The sequence below is a fragment of the Lactuca saligna genome, chromosome 2 (assembly GCF_052625555.1).
Source record: "Lactuca saligna cultivar CGN05327 chromosome 2, ASM5262555v1, whole genome shotgun sequence".
NCBI classification, from domain to species: domain Eukaryota; kingdom Viridiplantae; phylum Streptophyta; class Magnoliopsida; order Asterales; family Asteraceae; genus Lactuca; species Lactuca saligna.
In genome coordinates, this window is record NC_136418.1 from 89,841,105 (window position 1) to 89,860,907 (window position 19,803).

Sequence of the window (19,803 nt, forward strand, 5' to 3'; positions counted from 1 at the left end):
GTAATTGGAGTTAATTACACATCTTGTGTCGGTCATCATGACCCAAAATGGGTCTCTCATAAACATCACTCTTGTTCTCTCTTATCTTTTGCTTTTGTGTTTGGATAACTCTCAAGAATGTTAGTGTATCCCACATCGGTGTGACACAGTCTTATAAGTGGCTATATATGTTGGAGTCCCCCTTTTCACCATAACGACTCTTTTGGAGAGTTAATCTTGGGCTCCACGTATATTTACGTGATATGGTGTCTTGCACCCCCATGGCCTAGCACATCTATGTATATCCTCATTAAGCCTCTAACTCTAAGGGAGAGTGTTAGTGTTTCCCACATCGGTACGATATGGTCTTATAAATGGTTATATATGTTGGAATCACCCTTCTATCCATAAGGGTTCTGTTGCAGAGTCACCCTTCTCTCCATAAGGGCTCTGTTGCAGAGTTAATCTTCGGTTCCACATATCATTACATGGTATTAGAGTTGGCGTCCTACACCCATGGCTCAACACATCCCTGTCTATCCTCATCAACATGAGCGGAGCCAGAATATTAGAATAAGGGAGGCTTACATTGAATAAAATATTAAACACTACTGTTAAGATTGAATGTCGTTCTCTGAAATCAATAATCAAAGAATTTTATTTTATCTCTTAAATCCGACACTTCAATTTTTTTTCCAGTGAGGTTCAATATTGATTAACTCTTCCATAATACTATTTATTTGAGGTTGTTGACTTGTATTATTAGCATATTCTTTAATAATACCACAAACGGGATAAAATTATTGCTTATAAACGTCTTTTTTTCGTTTGTAAGAAGATCAATTACTTATTTTTTTTCCTACATATGATTTGCCCGTGTGATTATTCAATAATAATAATATTAGTTAGTGTAAATTACAAAAAAAATTTACATGTATAATATAATTAAAAATTACTTTGCAGCCAAAATATCTTTAATTGGAACTTGGGGGTAGGTGGGTAAAATAACAAATGTTCAGAATAATGGACGCAATTAACTTGGATGTAAGGGCTCTAGACTTTAACTCCTTAAGAGATATGACTATTGGGCTTTATTTCTTTTATGCATATTATATAATGTGGGGTGGTATTTTAAAAATGTTGGGGGTGGCCAAACACCGGCAACCACCCCGCTAGCTCCGTCATTGCTTGTCGAGCCTCCGACTCTGGAGGGGAGTGACGTTGGTGCGACACAGTCTTATAAGTGGTTATATATATTGGAGTTCTCATTCTCTCTATAAAGCTCTTTTGGAGTTCTCATTCTCTCTACAAGGCTCTTTTGGAGAGTTTATCTTAGGATCCACGTATTTACAAAGATCACCTCCCCTATAAACCCTAGATGTGACTATAAGTGAGCAAGAAATAATAATAGTACATGCATGATTAGAGAGAGTAGTACATTTTTTTGAAAGAAGTTTGGTCGTGACAGATTTACTTAACAATTGATCTGTCGCTAAATAAAGGCCCATTTCCATGATAACAACCAATTTCCTACCGATAGCAACTACATATGAATATATAGATACCAATCGCAAATCTCTAGAAAATAATATTACAAGAAATCGGTTGTGTCACAAACCGATTCTCATTTCTACGTAATCTGTTGGTTATTCCCATTTTTGTCGAGTATTCCATGCTAAAAATCCCTATAAGTTTAACTATTATAATTAGTTTCTTGTAATTAATATATTTAGCAATTTCCCTAGAAAATACCATTTAGCAATTTCCCTAGAAAATACCAACAAATGGAAAAGGACGTGGCTAAATTCAAAAACTAATTAGCCAGATACTAAATCGACAGTTTAATGTATCTACATTCTACTATGTGAAATTTTGCGATTGAACATCCATAGCTTATTATGTCGCTATGCTATAAAAAAATTCACTATTTATTAAACTACGTCCTTGTAGAAACTCCATCATTATCTGTTGGTATTGCCATAGCGACGAAATAGCCTGCTCTAGTGCTCTATTCTAGAATTCATACAAGGTAATAGTTTTGTTCAAAACAAAATACATACTAGAATACAAGATATCAAAAGAAGAATTAGATATAGACAACTACGCACGTACAACCCTTTGTAATTTTACAACAAACACAACTACATTCACATAAACCTGATCTTTGAAGCTATCAAGAAAGTGAAAGAAAGCATGTCTTCCACGATTGTTGACAAGTAAAGCACCACATGCTATCCAGAATCCAGTAGCAAAACCAGTGATCCCACCAATATAAAACCATCTCCAAAGTTCATATATTCCATTCCCACCACCTTCACTCTCACCTATAACAGGTGGTACTTCCAATTCTTCATCTCCAGGGCAAATTTTTGTAATGGGAGGTCCACATAATTCTTTGTTTCCATTGTATCTTGAAGGTTCGAAAGACTGAAGTTGAGTGCTAGATGGGATTCTCCCTGACAAATTATTGAATGACACGTCTAAATAACTCAATAAAGTCATTTGAGACATGCTTATTGGTATCCCTCCTGAAAAATTGTTTCTAGATAAATCCAAAGTTAAAAGTTTTTTCATCTCACCAATTTTCCATGGGATCTCTCCAAACAAAGCGTTATGTGATAGGTTTAGAGCAAGTAGTTCAAAAAGATTGATCAGTTCATATGGGATTTGTCCTGTTAAATTGTTGCTTGACAAGTCGATGCTCTTCAACAATCGTAGGTTATTGATAAATTCACGTTCGTCTCCTTGCCACTTAATCATTGCATTGTCAACATACCTTCCATTGTATGAAAGATTAACAACACCTGTTGTGTTCTTAGTACTTGAATATTTTTGTATATTTTGTTTCTCTGAGAACCCTTCTTGAACCATGCTTGTGAGATTATCCAAACATGAGGGGATGATTCCATGAAGATTATTCATTGACATGTCTAGAACTTGAAGATATGCTAATTGACATAATTGTGAAGGTATGGTTCCAAAGAAGTTGTTTGATCTTAGGATGAGAACATACAAGCCCGATAAATTCTCCCCAATCCAAATAGGCACATTACCAGAAAACTTGTTGACACCCAAATTTAACGAGGTTAAACTTGTGCAATTCTTTAAAGACAAAGGCAGTTCTCCAGAGAAGTTGTTGTTGTATAAATACAACACCTCAAGTTTGAACAAAGATTCAATGGAGGTAGGAAGCCTTCCAAACAAATTGTTGTATCCTAAATTAAGAACTTTTAGTTCTTTGAAGTGCCACAAACAATCTGGAAGTTGTCCGGCTAGAAAGTTGTGAGATAGGTCAAGAAACTCCAAATACCCATGGACAAGTTAGCACAAAAAAGAGATTCCTCCAAAGAATTTGTTTCTGGAAAGATTTAATGATTTCAAAGTTGAAGGGAAATTCGGTATTGGACCATAAAATCTATTGGAACTCAAATCTATTACTGCATTATCATCAAAACTTGATAATAAATCTGGTACTTTTCCACTGATGTTGTTGGAAGAGAGATTCAAATGATGTAATCGAGAAGGCCACATGTTCCAAAACTCTAGAGGAATTGCGTCTGAAATTCCCGTATTGGAAATATCAAGATTGGTAAGATTTTTCAGTGTTTGAATCCATTTGGGGAAACGAGGCCCTAGCTTGCAAGAGCTCAGATCAATATGCTCTACATATAAAAGGCTTGAAATGTTATCTGTGGAAGGAACTCCATCGAGTGAGTTTCTTGAAAGATCTATAACAAAAATCTTCGAATTTCCAATCTTTTCAGAGATACCACCTCTAAGATAATTGAAAGAGACGTCAACGATTCCAAGCATGGGTAGTTCCCACAATTTCTCACTTATAGTTCCGTTTAATTGATTTTCAGATAGGTACAATAATTCTAAGGAAGAAAAGTTTTGGATATCATCAGATATTGACCCTGTAAAACGGCTTCTTGAAGCATATAACCATGCTAATGTAAGGGATGAGCATCCAGACAAGTTTTTGAGAAAATCAGGAAATTTTATCACAGCAGAATTGTTCTCGAGTTTCAAAACTTCCAAATTAGAGAGGTTACCAAGATATTTGGGTATCCCATCTAACATGTTGTAAGATAGATCAAGCTCAAAAAGGCTATTGCTAGTTAATGAGAACAACCAATGATACATGGAGGAGTTAAGATTGTTGTTTCTAAGATCAAGGAAACCAATGGATGAAGAAGAGTTAACAAATGAAGAATATGGATACATGACCTTAGAGAGCTCACATCCCCTTAAACTTAAATATGATAGATTTCGGAAACTCGAAATCACATTTACCCAATGGTTTGCTTTATCTAATGAAATCCCATCCATATTAAGTGTTCGCAAACCAGATAAATGAGACAACCACTTTATGTTTTCAACTCTACACCTTCCAACAAATCCGAGAGAAAGCACTTGTAAGTTTGTGAGGTTTCCCAACTCTAAAGGAATGGTTCCATAAAGAGAGAGATATGAAAGGTCAAGGAAACTTAATTCGGTCAATGAACCAATCGATCTAGGAATGGTTCCATTAAGATTATTGCCAGCGAGCTTAAGGTAACGTAGTAGAGACATGGAACCAATGAACGTGGGAATTGTTCCATAAAGATAATTGTAGGAAAGATTAAGATGATTCAAATAGGTTAAGTTCAGCAGTGAATGGCTAATCTTACCTACAAGACCACTCGATCCAACTTCAAGCATTGTGACATGGCCCGTTTGGGTATTGCATGTCACCCCACGCCATCTGCAGCAGTCATCTTCTTCATCTCTCCATGTGGAGAAAAAGACATCGGTGTCTTGAAGGTGTGATTTGAAATTAAGAAGAGCATGCCTCTCGTCATCAGAACATTTTTTGATAGCACCATTAGCATCATCTTCTTCTCCTCCAACTGCTATATTTTGATTGGTAGTTGTAGCCTCAAGGTGTAGCAAGACAAGTGAAAAGATTATAAAAACACATGGATGCGTAATGTAAAAGTGAATCTTGGCGATCATTGTTTTATCTTGTTCCACTAGGTTTTTTTGGATTAATGCATACATGAAGATGCACAGAAAAAGGTTTTGTATAATGGCAACTGTGAATTGAATAAGTCAAGACTAAAATCGGTTTCCTATTTGTTAGTCAACATTTTTAAAAAACAAAAATAAAATATTGTGCAGTCAATTGAGACTACATTTATATCATACCAATAAACTAAAAAATTGGTTTTGAAAGATGAAAATCGTTACCTGTGGAGTAAATTACACGAATGGTCCCTATGGTTTAGGGTAATTTGCGCGTTTGGTCCCTAACTTATTTTTTTAACTCGGAAGATCCCTACTGTTTGTTTTTGTTACGCGTTTGGTCCTTATCTTACCTAAAAAGACTATTTTTCCCTTGATTTTTTAATTTATTTAAATAAACACACCCCTAATTCCACCCCCTCACCTTACCTCACCTATCCCATCATTTTTTCCTCTTTAAATAATAGTCTTTTTAGATAAGATAGAGATCAAACGCGTAACAAAATTAAACAGTATGGACCAAACGCGTAACAAAAATAAACCATAGGGACCTTCCGAGTTAAAAAAATAAGTTAGGGACCAAGCACGCAAATTACCGCAAACCATAGGGACTATTCGTGTAGTTTACTCTTACCTGTGAGATTTTTTGGTCCTATTGACATGATATAAAGAGTAATTTATTTAATTGGTCTCAAAGTTTAAGAATTTTTTACCTTTTAAAACTTCTAACTTTTTTTATATAATTTTAACTTCTCTCCGTTACTCTCATTAATAGTCGTATTGATACTTCAAGATTCTATGCTAAATAGTAGATATTATGAATGATGAAAACATATTAAAATATTCATAAGTGATAACTCAACATAGTAATTATTATTAACAGTGAGATAGGCCGAGTACTATTTACTAATCGAGCTTGAAAGTGCGTGGTGTACAGTTGGTGTGATAAATGTGAACTCAGGAGTATGGGGTCCAACGGCAACGCCCCTGGATGCAGTGTTCCAAGGGGTTGCAGCCCCTTGGCGGTGTCTAGGGACATCGCCCTCATAGCTAAATTGATTTTTATATCAAGTGAGACTCCGGTCATGCATTTTTCCGCCAAAAACTCATTGACGACATCATGATGATGTAGGTATCGGTTGTGTCCAATAACTACCATGTTTTGGCACCATTTTTGGTTTAACCGATATTAACCACTTTTTCCTCAAGTATTATACGCGAAATTACATCATAATTTCTCTATCTCTCAAGAACACATCAAGCAAGGTATTATGTACTTTCAATTTGAATTAGGTCTGTAATTCGAATTGGTTTATTTTTGGATTATCTCACTTCTGAATTCTTGTACCTCATGCAAAAGGGACAGATTAAAGATTTCGAAAAGTGTTTGATAAACACGATCGTTGAATCTATCCAAGTTTGTATTTATTGTTATTATGTTCTCTTAATCTCTAACATAAAAAGAATAAAAAAAATATCTATTCGAATTTCCCTTTGTTCAGATTTATAAATTTATGAATAAAATAATAAGTTATTTATAGTTTAGGGGCCATAAATATAACTTGGAATGCTGGTAGAAGTCATACATGTGAGACATGTAAATTCTACAATTCCATATCTTAAAGATATGATGGTTGTGCACCTATTATTGCATGATCATAAAAGTCAAAAGTATGGTTTTATTATAAAGAAATTAAATATTTTTTGTCATGTAAAATGTTGATAAATATTATATTTTAATAAATATTAATAATATTTTAAGACATTTATAATCATATCATGTGAATAGGAATATAAGTAGTAAGAAAAGTAAAAGGATATTTAATTTCTTTTTATCAAATATGTATGAATGTTAAAGAAGGTTACGACTCAAAAAACTATAGATAGATTTTTTCTCTTCATTTTTTAATGCACTACAGCAAAAAAAAAAAAAAAAAAAGACACAAAGTAGAGGTAGTTTTTTTAAGCAAAGTTGTTTGTTTAGCATCCAAAAATACAAGTAATATCTTACATTGAGTTATTAGATTATAAATACAGTTTAGCGTTATATGATTGTAATATCTTTAGTGTTAATAAAATCTCATCTCTTTCGTTCGCTCGTGGATGTATCTCATATTAGACCGAACCATGTTAAATAGTGTATTATGATTTTATAATTTCCCGTTTGCAGTTTTTTAGTAGTTTTTATTCTGTGTGTATTATGGAAATCATTTATCATTTCAAAATATTCGTAGAATTAAAAAAATAATTTTTTTAAAAATGAATTTAGCGAAAATATTTTATATATTTCAAAGTTAATATTAAAAAAGATTTTTTTTTTTCCAAAAAACTATATTATTTGATGCATATTCATATTTTTTGTATGCATGTATACATTTTTTAAGAAATGTGTATATGCACACGAAAAAAAAAAATTCAAACAAGATTTTGGAATCTCTTAGATGTAGCAAAGGATGATTTTTTTTTTTTTAAATATTGTACAGACAAAAGATCTCAAATTGCTAGTGTTTTATAGTTTTCACTATAACTCATATATATATATATATATATATATATATATATATATATATATATATATATATATATATATATATATATATATATATATATATATATATATATATATATTCAGATTCATTTGAGATCATTCTAATTTTGTAAGATCGTGACGTCAAATCTAAAAATAATTTTAAAATGCAAAATAAATGGAAAAATCCAAAAATTCTTTTTTTAAATATTATTTTCGGAACTCGAATTAACTAAAAAAATCCCATTTTTTTAAAAAAATACGTGAAATATTCTAATAGAATATATTACACTAACATATTATAAAAAATAATTTTAAAATGCAAAATAAATGGAAAAATTTAAAAATTCTTTTTTTAAATATTATTTTCGGAACTTGAATTAACTAAAAAAAATTTTAAAAATCCATTTTTTTGAAGAAATACGTGAAATATTCTAATAGAATATTACACTGTATATATTCTAAAAAATAATTTTAAAATACAAAATAAATGGAAAAATCCAAAAATTCTTTTTTTAAATATTATTGTTGGAACTTGAATTAACTGAAAAAAATAAAAAAATGCGTCTCACGGTCTCACAAAATTAGGCCGTCTCACATGAATTTAACCCTATATATATATATATATATATATATATATATATATATATATATATATATATATATATATATATATATATATATATATATATATATCTCTTTCTATATATATATATATAGAAAGAGAGAGAGAGGTTCCGTTGAGACTCAAAATAAAATAAAGATCTTAAGATTAAACATCAACTACATAATTTATATTTTTATTGTCCTGTGTTTAGTGTTTATAATTTTAAGAGCATGGTATTAACCATTTAAGTGTAGTCAACACTTATTACCACATTAAATTAAAAACATAAAAGGTTACTTCCAAGATACATAATAGAATTCTTTAATAAACAAAAATAATTTCTTTACTAGATGCTAAAATTATCTTAAGCCATTAATGGCCTTTTAACTATTAAAATTAAAATTAAAAAAAAAAAAAAAAAAAGAAAAAAAAATGATATATACAATTTGTACTAACCAAACAAGTTGTTGGTATCAATTATAATTAGTACGGTATCAGTAGCAAATTTTTTATATAAACTATAGTTGGTACGGTATATGGTTTGAAAAAAATAATTTGTATCCTACCATGTTTACCTCTGCATTTCTTTATCTAACGGAAGATATGGAAGATATGTAATTTGGGTAATGATCAATCATTTCTTTATATTTGCCTATTTTGTTGCGTTATGCCCAAATATGGTGCATTTTCATTAGCTACACTTTTCTTGCACCACATCTACCGTTTACATGGCAACCAAGAAGCATTCTTTCCGATCGGGACCTAACCTTCTTAAATGCATTCTAGAAAGAACTTTTCAAACAACTTGGTGTACATCTCCAGTACTCTAGAACAGTGTTTTAAAAACCGGTTTGAACAGGCCGGTTAAACTAGTTGGATCGCGGACCAGGGGAGTAAACGGTTCAACTATCACCGGTTTTATGTCGATTTCTAAACCGGATTGAACCGGCCAGTTTTTAGAAAATTCGGGTTGAACCGGTCAAAATAAACCAGTTGAACCGATTAAACCAAATAAAAACAAATGAAAAAGAATCAATTGCATAATAAAATTTGGTGATTTTTTTCAAATCTATTTAGTTTTTTCTAAATAAAAACATATGGTAATATTATAAAGTTTTTTTTAATGTGTTTGTGTTCATCTAAAACTATATTTTGTTTCCGTATTATATTTTATTTTCTTTTTGACGTATATGGATTGATGTAAAAACAATAAAACTTATGGTTATGTGTTATTTTAATTTATTTGGATTGATTTACAACTTATTTTTATGTATATTTTTAATGTTTGAACTTGTAAACATCAAATTCATCATTTATATATTATGTATGTGTAAGAAAATAGAAAAAAAAAATGAAAATTATAGAAATCGGTTGACCCGGCGGTCGAACCGGCCGGTTCAACTAAAAACCGATTTTTAAAACATTATTCTAAATGTTACCATCCCGACTCAGATGGTGATGGCTAAACTGAGGTTGTAAACCTTTGTACGCAGAATTACCTCCTCTCTTTCACAAGCAATGAACAACATTTATGGACCAAATTTCTTTACCTCGTTGAGTATTGTTACAATACATCCGGTGCGATCAATATAGTGTGGTCAATATGACACCATTCCGCGACTTATATGGTTCACTGACACCAGATCTCAGTCGTTAGCAGCCCAAAAATTCACCAACCTTCTCTATAAACTCCACCTTACAGGAACATCACCACCTACATTCACTATTGAAAGACAATTTATGTAGAGCAAAACAAAGAATGGCCGACTTAACCAAATGCTTGTGGACTTGATCATGGATTTTAGGTGGGAGATTTGGTAAACCAAAGAATGGGGTTAAAGTGAGAGGACAGTGGGGTGAGTATATGGTGGGATCAACTTTATTTATTATTTTTTATTAAAAATAGTTCGAAATATATAAAAGAAAGTCTAAATTAAATTAAAAATAGCACAAAAATCATCTTACACGCGTTAATGATCAACCTCACAAGAAATTGAAACCAAATGGATAATCAACATCACGAAAAAAGATAAAGATTGAACACACAAACTTTTTGTAAACCCAAAGACTAATCATGTCATTTTGTCTGAAAATATATATCAGATCAAAGCAATGATTTATTTTGTATGTGGAATGTGGATGACCTTGGTATGATTAAATAGATTGTCAAAGTTGCAATATAACCGACTCAAAACAGAATACTATATAATAAATAAATTGATAAAAACACGTGGCTAATAAATACACCTCACTCTATTTACAGCAATAAAAAAAAAATCTAGTTATGCATTATTGCGATAAATTTCACCTTTTTTTTCTCTTTACACAACTTTTTTTTACAAGACATACATATTCATATCCACCATTAGATGAACATCCCCCCTAACCACAACAAACATAACTAGAATGCTCATGGAACCCCTTATAAGCTCATCTTCATGGCTCATGCATACAAACCCTTCTGTCTATTTACACATACAAACTAAATTTCATTCTCATGTCCCAAATCAAAGTCAACATCCACAAGACCATTAGTAATTTATTCACTTCCTTCTATGCACTTCACAATAGTAGCATCTTTTTGCTCTAAAACAAGGTCATCTGAGCTTGAAAGAGGCAACACATGTGAAGCTTCTTGTGATGGTTTCTGATTTTGATCTTTTGGGGACTCTGGATTTGACTGCATTTCATCCACATTTGCAGTTATCTTGGATCGGTTTATCAAATGGTTGAGCCACAACAACATATCAACAATATAAAACTCGGTTTGTCCTTTGTTTGCATGGTTAAATGTTTCAATCCGGTTTATATCATTTAGCCCGTTTGGTTTACGCCCTCCTCCCGGACTGCATAAGGAATAAACTTGTTTCATATTTCAACCCATGTGGATTTTTGTAGTTTCAATAGGGTGAAATGCAAGAAAAGGCAATGTACTTTCTTTGATTTGTTTATTATAGCATCCTACCTTCATTTCTTCCTATTACAACGGTGTTCTATGAAAAATCTATCCAATTGTACCAAAGTTATCTAAATGGAAACAGATTTTTACATATAATTGTTGTAGATTTTTAAAGTATAGTATGTTATTAAGAAAAATATTAAAAGTACAATGTTTTAATAAGAAAAAGATTGACCGAACTTCATACAGAACATACCAGTTTCATCTTTTAACCCATGTGGCTTTTCATAACTTCACACGGTTATAAACAAGAAAAGGCAATGTTCTTTCATTGATTTGTTTTTTATAGATTTATAGCATCCTACTTTCATTTCGGCTTATTATAGCATTGTACTTTGAAAAGTCTACCAAATTATAGCAATGCCATTTAAATAGATATCAATTTTTTACTGCTATAATTGTGTATATTTTTCAAGGTATAATGTGCTAATAAGAAAAAAATGTAAAAGTACAATGCTATAATTGGGTAGGTTTTTCGAAGTACAATGCTTTAACAAGAAAAAGATTGAAAGTGCAATGCTCTAATAGAAAGAAATGAAAGTAGGTTTTTTTGAGGGAAAGATAGAAATGAAAGTAGGGTTAAATGCAAGACATACGCAATTACTTTCATTGAATTGTTGTTACAACATCTTACTTTCATTTCTTTCTATTACAAGTTATGACATCGTCCTTTGAAAAATCTACCCAATTATAACAAGGTTAACCAACAAGAAAGCAATTTTCACTGCTATAATTGGGAGGAATTTCCAAAGTACAAATGCTTTAATAAGAAAAATATTGAAAATACAATGCTTTAAAAAAAAATGAAATTAGGATGCTAATAAATAAAAATACGTTGTTATTTCTTGCATTTAGCCCTTTCTACTAAGATGGGTTTTCGAAAGAACTCACCCGGTGTCTGCCCACTCTCCAACCCAACCGAAACCATGATGGGCCCTATTAGAAACACGAAGAAAATGAGAAAAAGAGAGTGAAAAAACAATTGATTAAATGGAAAAAAAAAAATAATCATAATAATAATAATAAAGAAAAAGAGGCTGAAATCTCCTTACTTTGCTGTGTTTATGGCCACAGGAGAAAGCCAACAGAGAGTTTTTTCCATTTCGGCTTTAATATCTTGAAGATCAAGCTGAAGAAAAGAACATACAATAAAATTCTTAACTAGTAGAATCGTTAAAGGGAAAATCGGTTGTGTTTAGTGGATGGAATGGAATGCCGAAGGTAATGGAATGAGTGATTACATTCCATGATCACATTTGGTTGGTGTGTAGGAATTAAATGAAAATTTTTATATACATGTAACTACAAGGTATGGTTAAAACAATATTCTATATATTATCTAGTAGTTACTATAGAATTTATCATTTTCAAAACTAAAAAACTAAAAAACTAAAAATAATAAAAGCTTATTAACACCAAAATAAGAATATAACAAAAAATATTTTCGGGTTGTATGCAGCAAAGTAAGTCCTAAATCTTTTTTTTTTTAATTATTTTTGAACATAAAAGTCCTGATTATTTAACATTTTTCCCAAATTAACGAAAAAAATCTTTTTTAATACTTTAACAGAAAATAACAAATTATGTGATTTTCCCAAAATAATGAGACTTTTCTGCTCAAAAAAATAAAGATTTGGGACTTTATCAAAAATTTTCCCAAAATATTGAGACTTTTCTGCATAAAACCCAATATTTTCTAGCTGTTTTTAAAAAAGAAAAAATTAATTTAATTAAAATCATGTAACAATCAAAAAATATTTGTCACTATATATTTTGTAAACAAAAAAGCATCATATTACAATTTTAATTTCATTTCCACGTTGGAATTTAAATTTAAAAATAAAAAAAATAAATAAATAAATAAATAAAAAAAACACCATGTGCCTAAGAGATAAAAATTAACAAAATGGAAGGAATCAGATTCCTTCAAGAACAGTCCACTCCATTCCATGATGCAAAACAAACAATTTTATGTCATTCCAACGGAATCAGCCATTCCATTCCTTCTCCAATTCCATCATACCAAACACTACCTTGTAGAAAAGTTAATGTACCTCTTTTCCAACACAAAATGAAGTTAACTTTGATCGAAAGGATAATTCTATATCTGGTGGTAGACTCTGGTATAACGTGCTTCTTGCAATGGAAGTCATAGGGGTGCTTCTAGAAACCTAATCAAATAACACAAAATCATGAACCCAAAATAAATAGCTCTTTCTTTTTGACTTAATACAGAAAGTCACGATATTGAGTTGTTTCCACAATAAGTCATTTTCTCATTATTATAATTTATCCAAACATCACTTGATGTCAAAAAATTGAAAGCAACTCACAATCGAGTCAATTTGAAGGACAATATTAGCATAATGTAATGCAAGTCCAGCTGGCCCGAGTTTATGCTGCATGTTTGGACATCCGTTTAATGACACATCATCATCTGCAATCATCAAAAACTCAAATTCATGAATATAAAACATAAAAATATTAATACTTTATCAAACTACGACTTTTTCATTTGAAAATCCATTATATATGAAAGATTTTATTTCACCATCAAGGATATGTTTTGGAAATTGAAAAAATGTTATCAACAAAACATTGTATTGACTATTGAGTATTGACTCCATTGTAGAGATATGGAAGTTGGACCCTTATAGCAAGAAAAAAAAATTGAGGGGCTGAATTTGCCAATGTTGACATACATGCGGATTCGAAGACATTTTTGATTTGCCTATTTAGATAGATGACAGTATCTACAAGCTTTTCCATAACCTGTATCAAATAAATAGATATTAAACTCACTCCATCAATATATCTGAATTTTCAACTAAAAATTTTCCATTTCAAAGTAGAAATCAATAATGGAAATCATGAAAAAAAAACGTACATCTTCCATACTCCTAGACCAAAGTGACTTTTTCTTTAGAAGTTTTACTTGCTTCCTTTGGTCTTTTAGTTCTTGCTTAAGAAACATAAGCTCGTGACCTGAAAATGACTCTGTAGATTTAACGTGTCATAAAATATTTCATAAACTATTATAAAAACTTTATCAAGTATACAAAAAACACATAGATAAATCACCTTTTGAAACTGGACTAGAATTAGTCCCTTCTAGATTCTTCTGTTGATCTTCTTGCTCTAGTTTGTCCAACACACTTAACTCCCTATACAAGTCCTGAACCACAAAGAGTGTTCAGTTATCACTTAAGTATAAATGACTATTTTATCCTTACATTTAAAAAACAAAATTCACCAATAGGATGCTTACAGCTGTATGTTGAACCAAGGTCAACAATTGCTCCATCACTACTTCTGGATCCCCCTTCAATTGCTTAGCACGTGTGAGTCCCCTGTTTTGTCTACACACCAAAACAATTATTTATCAAATGAAAACCACATAGCATTTAATAACAAAATATATACGTCATAAAAGAAAAAAAAAAATGCACAACTTACTTCTCAAAATAAACATCTAAATTATGCCACTGAGGATCTTTACATCGATTTCCAAAACGAACCACTTCTCCACTAAATATTTTCAACTCACCCCTAAAAAATCCAAATATCCAATCAACAAAAATAAATTTAGCTCATGGATCATGGATAATGGAAAAAGGAACGATTTTAATTTTTATGAACCTTTTATCAGCAGCAACTGTTCTTAAAAGCTCATCAATATCTTTAGATACTAAATTTTGTACGCCTTCAGAAATAAACACTACTTCTTTTAAATGTCGTATACTTTGATTTGAGAGAAAATTCATAAGACTCGAACCCTTCATAATCGTATTGGCAACCTCAAAAGACAAAATAGAAAGTTCATTGCCTTTTGTTGTGGGCCCCGTTACAAAAGCACTCCTGGAATTTAAATTTGTGACACTGCTTCCAAGAGTGTCCAATACACCAACAGCTTTTTCTATCCCTAAGCTACCAGCTTTACGTGCACTCACCTGAAAACATTAAGCAAAATATAAATTTTTTGATACTTTACTAATTAAAAAGGTAAAAAAAAAAAAAAATTCATATATTTTTTTTTTTGCAAAAGGGTTATTCTTCTAGTAACCCGGTGGGGCCCACACTGTCACATACCCTGAATCTTCTTGATTTTGATTTTTCAGATAAAGTCATGGGGAAGCGAGGTATTCCATCATAAAAATCGTCCTCATTGGCACTATATTCGGATACGTTTGTTTTGGGAGTAGAAACGGGTTCTTTTGTTTGTTTTTTTTCAAGAGTGGAACTATTAGTGCTTATTCTTGAAGGAGTCTTGTCTCCTTGAAAATGTGATTGTTTCAACTCATGTGGTTGTATACCCGTAACATGATGTCCATGTGCATGTGATGACACTATTTTAGTGTTTGAACTCTTTGAAGAACGAGCTCCCATATCTTTAGTGAATCCAAAAAAGACTCGGGAAATCTAAGCTGAAAAAAAAAACATTAGGGTGTCATATGAACATTCACTAAAATGGTGTAGAAGTTAGAGGTATACATTGAAAGACAATATTATTCAAAGAGAAGCAATAGATACATAACACAGCAAGTACTACCCTTAGTTTTTTGATGTAGAAGTTAACTGGAAGAACATTGAATTTGTATTGTAGTTGTAGCAAATTAGATGTGTAGAAACTTTCCTTACATAATTTAAAAATCATTACAAAAGTTAAAAGGACTGTAGACATACAGTCAAGATGTATATCCCATCTTTATGGAACGAACCACGATTTACGCATAAACAATTAAATACCAAGTTACCTAATTATATATCTCAAGTTCATGATTCAACCATCTGAAACGTATTTTTTCGCAAAACCCACAAAAATAAAACAGACGCAAACGCACCCAGATGATAAAATCTTGAGTGAAGGAAATACTTACCCAAAAGAAACTGAGAGATTGTGAAGCTTGTATGAGGGAAAAAGTGAATTCTTGATCAAAATAACAAATGGAAGAAGGGGAACAGACGTACGCTGAGCCAAAAAAGAACGATCGCGATCGAAGGTGTCGGAAATGGGGAAGAAGGTGAAGACTGAAAAGGTCAAAGTTCAAGTGCTGAGTTCGTCAAGAGGGAAGGGCTGCGGTGTTCGTCAACGGTTTCAGACTTTTCATGGTCGTATATTAAAATGCCTTTATTGTCCCGCCTCCAGCTTTATTTATTTATTTTTATTCGTTGTTCCTTTTTCTGACATTTTGTTTTTTTCGTCGTGTACTTTAACACCCAACCCAATATGATGGAATTTTTATAAAGATTGTTACATCGTTTCATCGTTTGAATTGATTTTGAGCAGAATTTAACTTCATTGGGTCGATATTGAACTTTAATTTATTTGGATTCTTAAAAAAATTTACATGTAGGATATTTTTGTTTACACCCAACTTACGCAAACGTTTATTAAGTTAGTGGAAACACCATATTTCAAGGTCATGTAACTATCATGTTAGAAAATAACACATTATCTTGATCTTAGATTTATTTTGTAATACTTAGTAGATGTTAGGTACATTTATATTATGTACCATAATATTTGATGTAATGACATATATGGCCTCTGGACTTAAATATTTATAGTATGATGGATGTGATAATTATCCATAACTCAAGGGTCTATATTTGTGTGGTTCCAAACAATTTTTTCATAAACGGATATACTTAATACCATACTTACACCTATAAATCATTACGAGGAAAATGAGAGTTCTTCATTTATATTCTAAATCCTTATATAACACCATGATCATGTGTGTCAAAGGCATCAACTCTCTCCATCAAAGCTCACACTTCCAAAGTGTAAACTAACAAGACATAAAACTACTAAGGTTTCGTATTATTATCAAATGAGAAGTACAAGATACAATGAAAAGAAATGACATAATATATATACTAGCTAATTAGGGTTTTCTAGCTAAAAGACCAATATAAAACTCAATACAAAATAAAGCACAAAATCTTATTAGGCTAACATCCTCCATCAAACTCACAATGCAACAACAATAAGTATTGAGAGTTTGTCACATAGAAAATGAAATCGATGAGCAGTCAAAGGCTTCGTAGGAATATTAGCAATCTATAAAGTGGAAGGAACATAAGGAAAAGAGATAGTGCCCTTTTAGAGATGATGTCGTGTGAAATGACAATCAATCTCAATGTGTTTTGTGCGCTCATGAAACACTGAATTCTTGGCAATCATTATCGTACTCTCGTTGTCAAAATACAAAGGGGTAGGCTGAGAGATGTGAACACCCATATCTGCAAGAAGCCATTTCAACCAAACAATCTCACAAGTGGCAATAGCCATGGATCGATACTCAGATTATGTAGAAGAACTAAAGACAACATCTTGTTTCTTACTCTTCCATGATATCAATGAATCTCCAAGAAAAACACAATACTTAGTAGTGGACTTACGATCATAAATATCACTATCCCAATTAGCATCATTATAGGCATGCAGATCAAGAGAGGGTGTGTAACATCCTGTTTCGAACTGTTCCCATTTTGAATTGGTGATCAAAGGGCTAGGTATTATCAGGTTTGGAACCTCAAGGGTTGGGTTTTGGACCCAGTTGGAGTTAGATAATGTATCTTGGTTGCTCGGGTATTTAGTTGGAGTTTTCAGACCAAAGGGTATTTCGATAAATTGTCAGCTCGGACTTTTATGGAAAGTGGATTTTAGTTCAGGATATTTTATGTCAGGCAGGGGTTTATAATAGTGTTAAGTGTCTTGATACCTTTCTATAGATATATGAATGGTTGGAATCGGAGTTGTATCGAGTGAGTTATGGCCTTTGGAATAATTAGGGTTTTGGGAAAAGCCCTAGTACGCGGGGCGTACCAAGGTGGTACGCAGGACGTACCGAAGAGAAGGAGCTACGTGAGGCGTAGCTGGGAGGAACACGCGACGTATATGCGAGGTTGGATTGGGGTACACGGCCTCGTACGCGGGATGTACGAGAAGGAACGTTGGGCGTACGAAGGACAGATTGAAAACCCTAATCCAAGGGTTGTACCCTATATAAGCATAAAGTTAAGCCTCCTTCATTCTAAGTCAGCCCTCACCCTCTAAAACCCTAGAAATCGTCCTTAATCATTCATGGTGGAATTTTGAGCTTATGGTGTCCATTGTTGGTGTGTTTGGCCCATTTTCAAGAATGTGGAGTTTGATGTAAAGATAGGGATCAAGGAGAAGCTTATGGATCTGGCCTTTGTGACTCATTTTCAGCTTGATGAAGGTATAAAGCTTTGAACTTGATCATTGATATCTTAGATCTCACATTTGTGAGTTTTAGTTCATTTTGGTCCCAATGATGAAATCTAGTGGTCTTGATTCCATTCCAGGAGCTTTGAGTTGCCCCTCTTAGTGTTTCTGGGGTTCAAGGTCCATAAAGTTGGTACCTTTAGAGTTTAAGACCATCTATGTTGGAATTTGAGTCATTTCCATGAAAGTAGAATGCTATTTGGTCTTTTTTGGGCATGAAAAGTCACCAAGTCAGTGACTTTATGGGTCTAGACATTGTTTGGGACTCAGATTTGTGGTTTGGACTTATGGATTAAGCATTAAGTGCTTAATGACAAAAGTGGGATTAAGAGGGAAGTACGATGTGCGTACACGCTAATACGTTCAGCGTACAAGCCATTAAGCGAGTACGTGCAGCGTACTGTTGAGTACGCCCTACGTACTCAGTCAGATGGAGTTATGATTATTGGGCTTCGGTGTGGGCCAGCTGTTGGGCTTGTTTGTCTTAGGCCCTGTTAGGTCATTAGGTTTTAGGCTGTTAGTAATGTTAAAAAGGCCCTCGGAAGGATTTGAGCCCAATTTGGAAAATTGAGCCATGTATTGAGCCACGGGTGTTTTTTTTTTATCATTTTGGGCTTAAGTGTTTGGATTATAATTGGGCTTTGATGATTATGGGTTATTGGACTATCGGAATGCTAAGAGTATTGGACTGAAAGGAAGGATTAGGCCTCATGACACGACCCATGTAGAGGTGTGGGCCCAATTTGGAAAATTGTGCCATTTGTTGATTAATTGGCCTTTAGGCCTTTCACATTATAGTTTGGGCCAAAGTATTCGACAGGGACAAGTAGGGGTAAAATGGTCTTTTTACCCCGGGTATGAAGTTGTAGTATGGATGTAACATCCCAAAATTCAAGCCCAAAAATTTCATTTTTGATTTATTAATTCGTAAAGCATTCATTAGAAAATATTGTATAAACACATCATCTCAAAACCAAGGATCGTATTTGAAACCCACAACCATGAAAAAATGTCATATCAGAGTACAATCCCAGAAAACACCGTACGGAAATCATATGTGAGTGTGTGTGATGCCATGCTACGCCGCCGGCTCCTTACCCTTGGATGAAGAGGTACCTGAAACCCAAAAACTGAAACCGTAAGCACAAAGCTTAGTGAGTTCCCCCATCATACCATATATCATACAATACCATCGGTATCTTTCAACCGGTAATCATCATCGGTATCTTTCAACCGGTAATCGTCATTGGTATCTTTCAACCGGTAACCGTTGTCGGTATCTTTCAAACGGTAACTGGGGACTATTCCACCCCTACCACTAGCATTACAATAGCAAGATATAAGCACACATTCAGACATATCCGGGTACTGACCTACCCCTTGGTCCTACGGACCACTATCAGGGAAACTATCCCTATCATGTAACATATCATACAGATATAACTTATAACCAAACGCATACCAGACCA

The 19,803-nt window shown here is 32.7% G+C and overlaps 3 protein-coding genes across 5 annotated transcripts; all 3 read right to left on the reverse strand.

The window, feature by feature from the left end:
• Positions 1–1,863: 1,863 nt before the first annotated feature.
• On the reverse strand, positions 1,864–4,989 carry LOC145028940 (receptor-like protein EIX1). The gene has a single exon (XM_078977623.1). The coding sequence runs from the start codon at positions 4,975–4,977 to the stop codon at positions 3,301–3,303; it is 1,677 nt and encodes a 558-aa protein (XP_078833749.1). The 5' UTR covers positions 4,978–4,989; the 3' UTR covers positions 1,864–3,300.
• LOC145029860 (receptor-like protein EIX2) lies at positions 2,080–2,907 on the reverse strand. The gene has a single exon (XM_078978315.1). It carries the CDS (start codon positions 2,905–2,907, stop codon positions 2,080–2,082), a length of 828 nt encoding a protein of 275 aa, XP_078834441.1.
• A 5,397-nt stretch (positions 4,990–10,386) lies between the features above and the next one.
• Positions 10,387–16,181, reverse strand: LOC145031158 (protein PSK SIMULATOR 1-like). Of its 3 annotated transcripts, none has more exons than XM_078979670.1 (13): positions 16,048–16,181; positions 15,169–15,503; positions 14,719–15,029; positions 14,536–14,628; positions 14,348–14,438; positions 14,161–14,254; positions 13,967–14,076; positions 13,782–13,851; positions 13,413–13,516; positions 13,134–13,250; positions 12,132–12,208; positions 11,971–12,015; positions 10,387–10,966 (listed from the first exon to the last, which is right to left on the reverse strand). In XM_078979670.1, the coding sequence occupies exons 2-13, from the start codon at positions 15,463–15,465 to the stop codon at positions 10,660–10,662; spliced, it is 1,716 nt and encodes a 571-aa protein (XP_078835796.1). In that variant the 5' UTR covers positions 15,466–15,503; positions 16,048–16,181; the 3' UTR covers positions 10,387–10,659. The 3 variants fall into 3 exon arrangements, with proteins under 3 accessions (XP_078835796.1, XP_078835795.1, XP_078835797.1); XM_078979669.1 differs by having other exon boundaries at positions 15,957–16,181; XM_078979671.1 differs by lacking the exon at positions 10,387–10,966 and having other exon boundaries at positions 11,967–12,015; positions 15,957–16,181.
• Positions 16,182–19,803: the final 3,622 nt, after the last annotated feature.

Excerpts from the sequence above, each read along its gene's own strand:
- LOC145029860 (XM_078978315.1), bottom strand. The coding sequence starts at position 2,907 with ATGTCAATGAATAATCTTCATGGAATCATCCCCTCATGTTTGGATAAT.
- LOC145028940 (XM_078977623.1), bottom strand. The coding sequence starts at position 4,977 with ATGATCGCCAAGATTCACTTTTACATTACGCATCCATGTGTTTTTATA.
- LOC145031158 (XM_078979670.1), bottom strand. The coding sequence starts at position 15,465 with ATGGGAGCTCGTTCTTCAAAGAGTTCAAACACTAAAATAGTGTCATCA. Across the intron at positions 14,439-14,535 it reads TTAGATGTTTATTTTGAGAA|ACAAAACAGGGGACTCACAC; the intron begins GTAAGTTGTGCA and ends TTTGGTGTGTAG. Across the intron at positions 12,209-13,133 it reads CATTTTGTGTTGGAAAAGAG|CTTGATCTTCAAGATATTAA; the intron begins GTACATTAACTT and ends TCTTTTCTTCAG.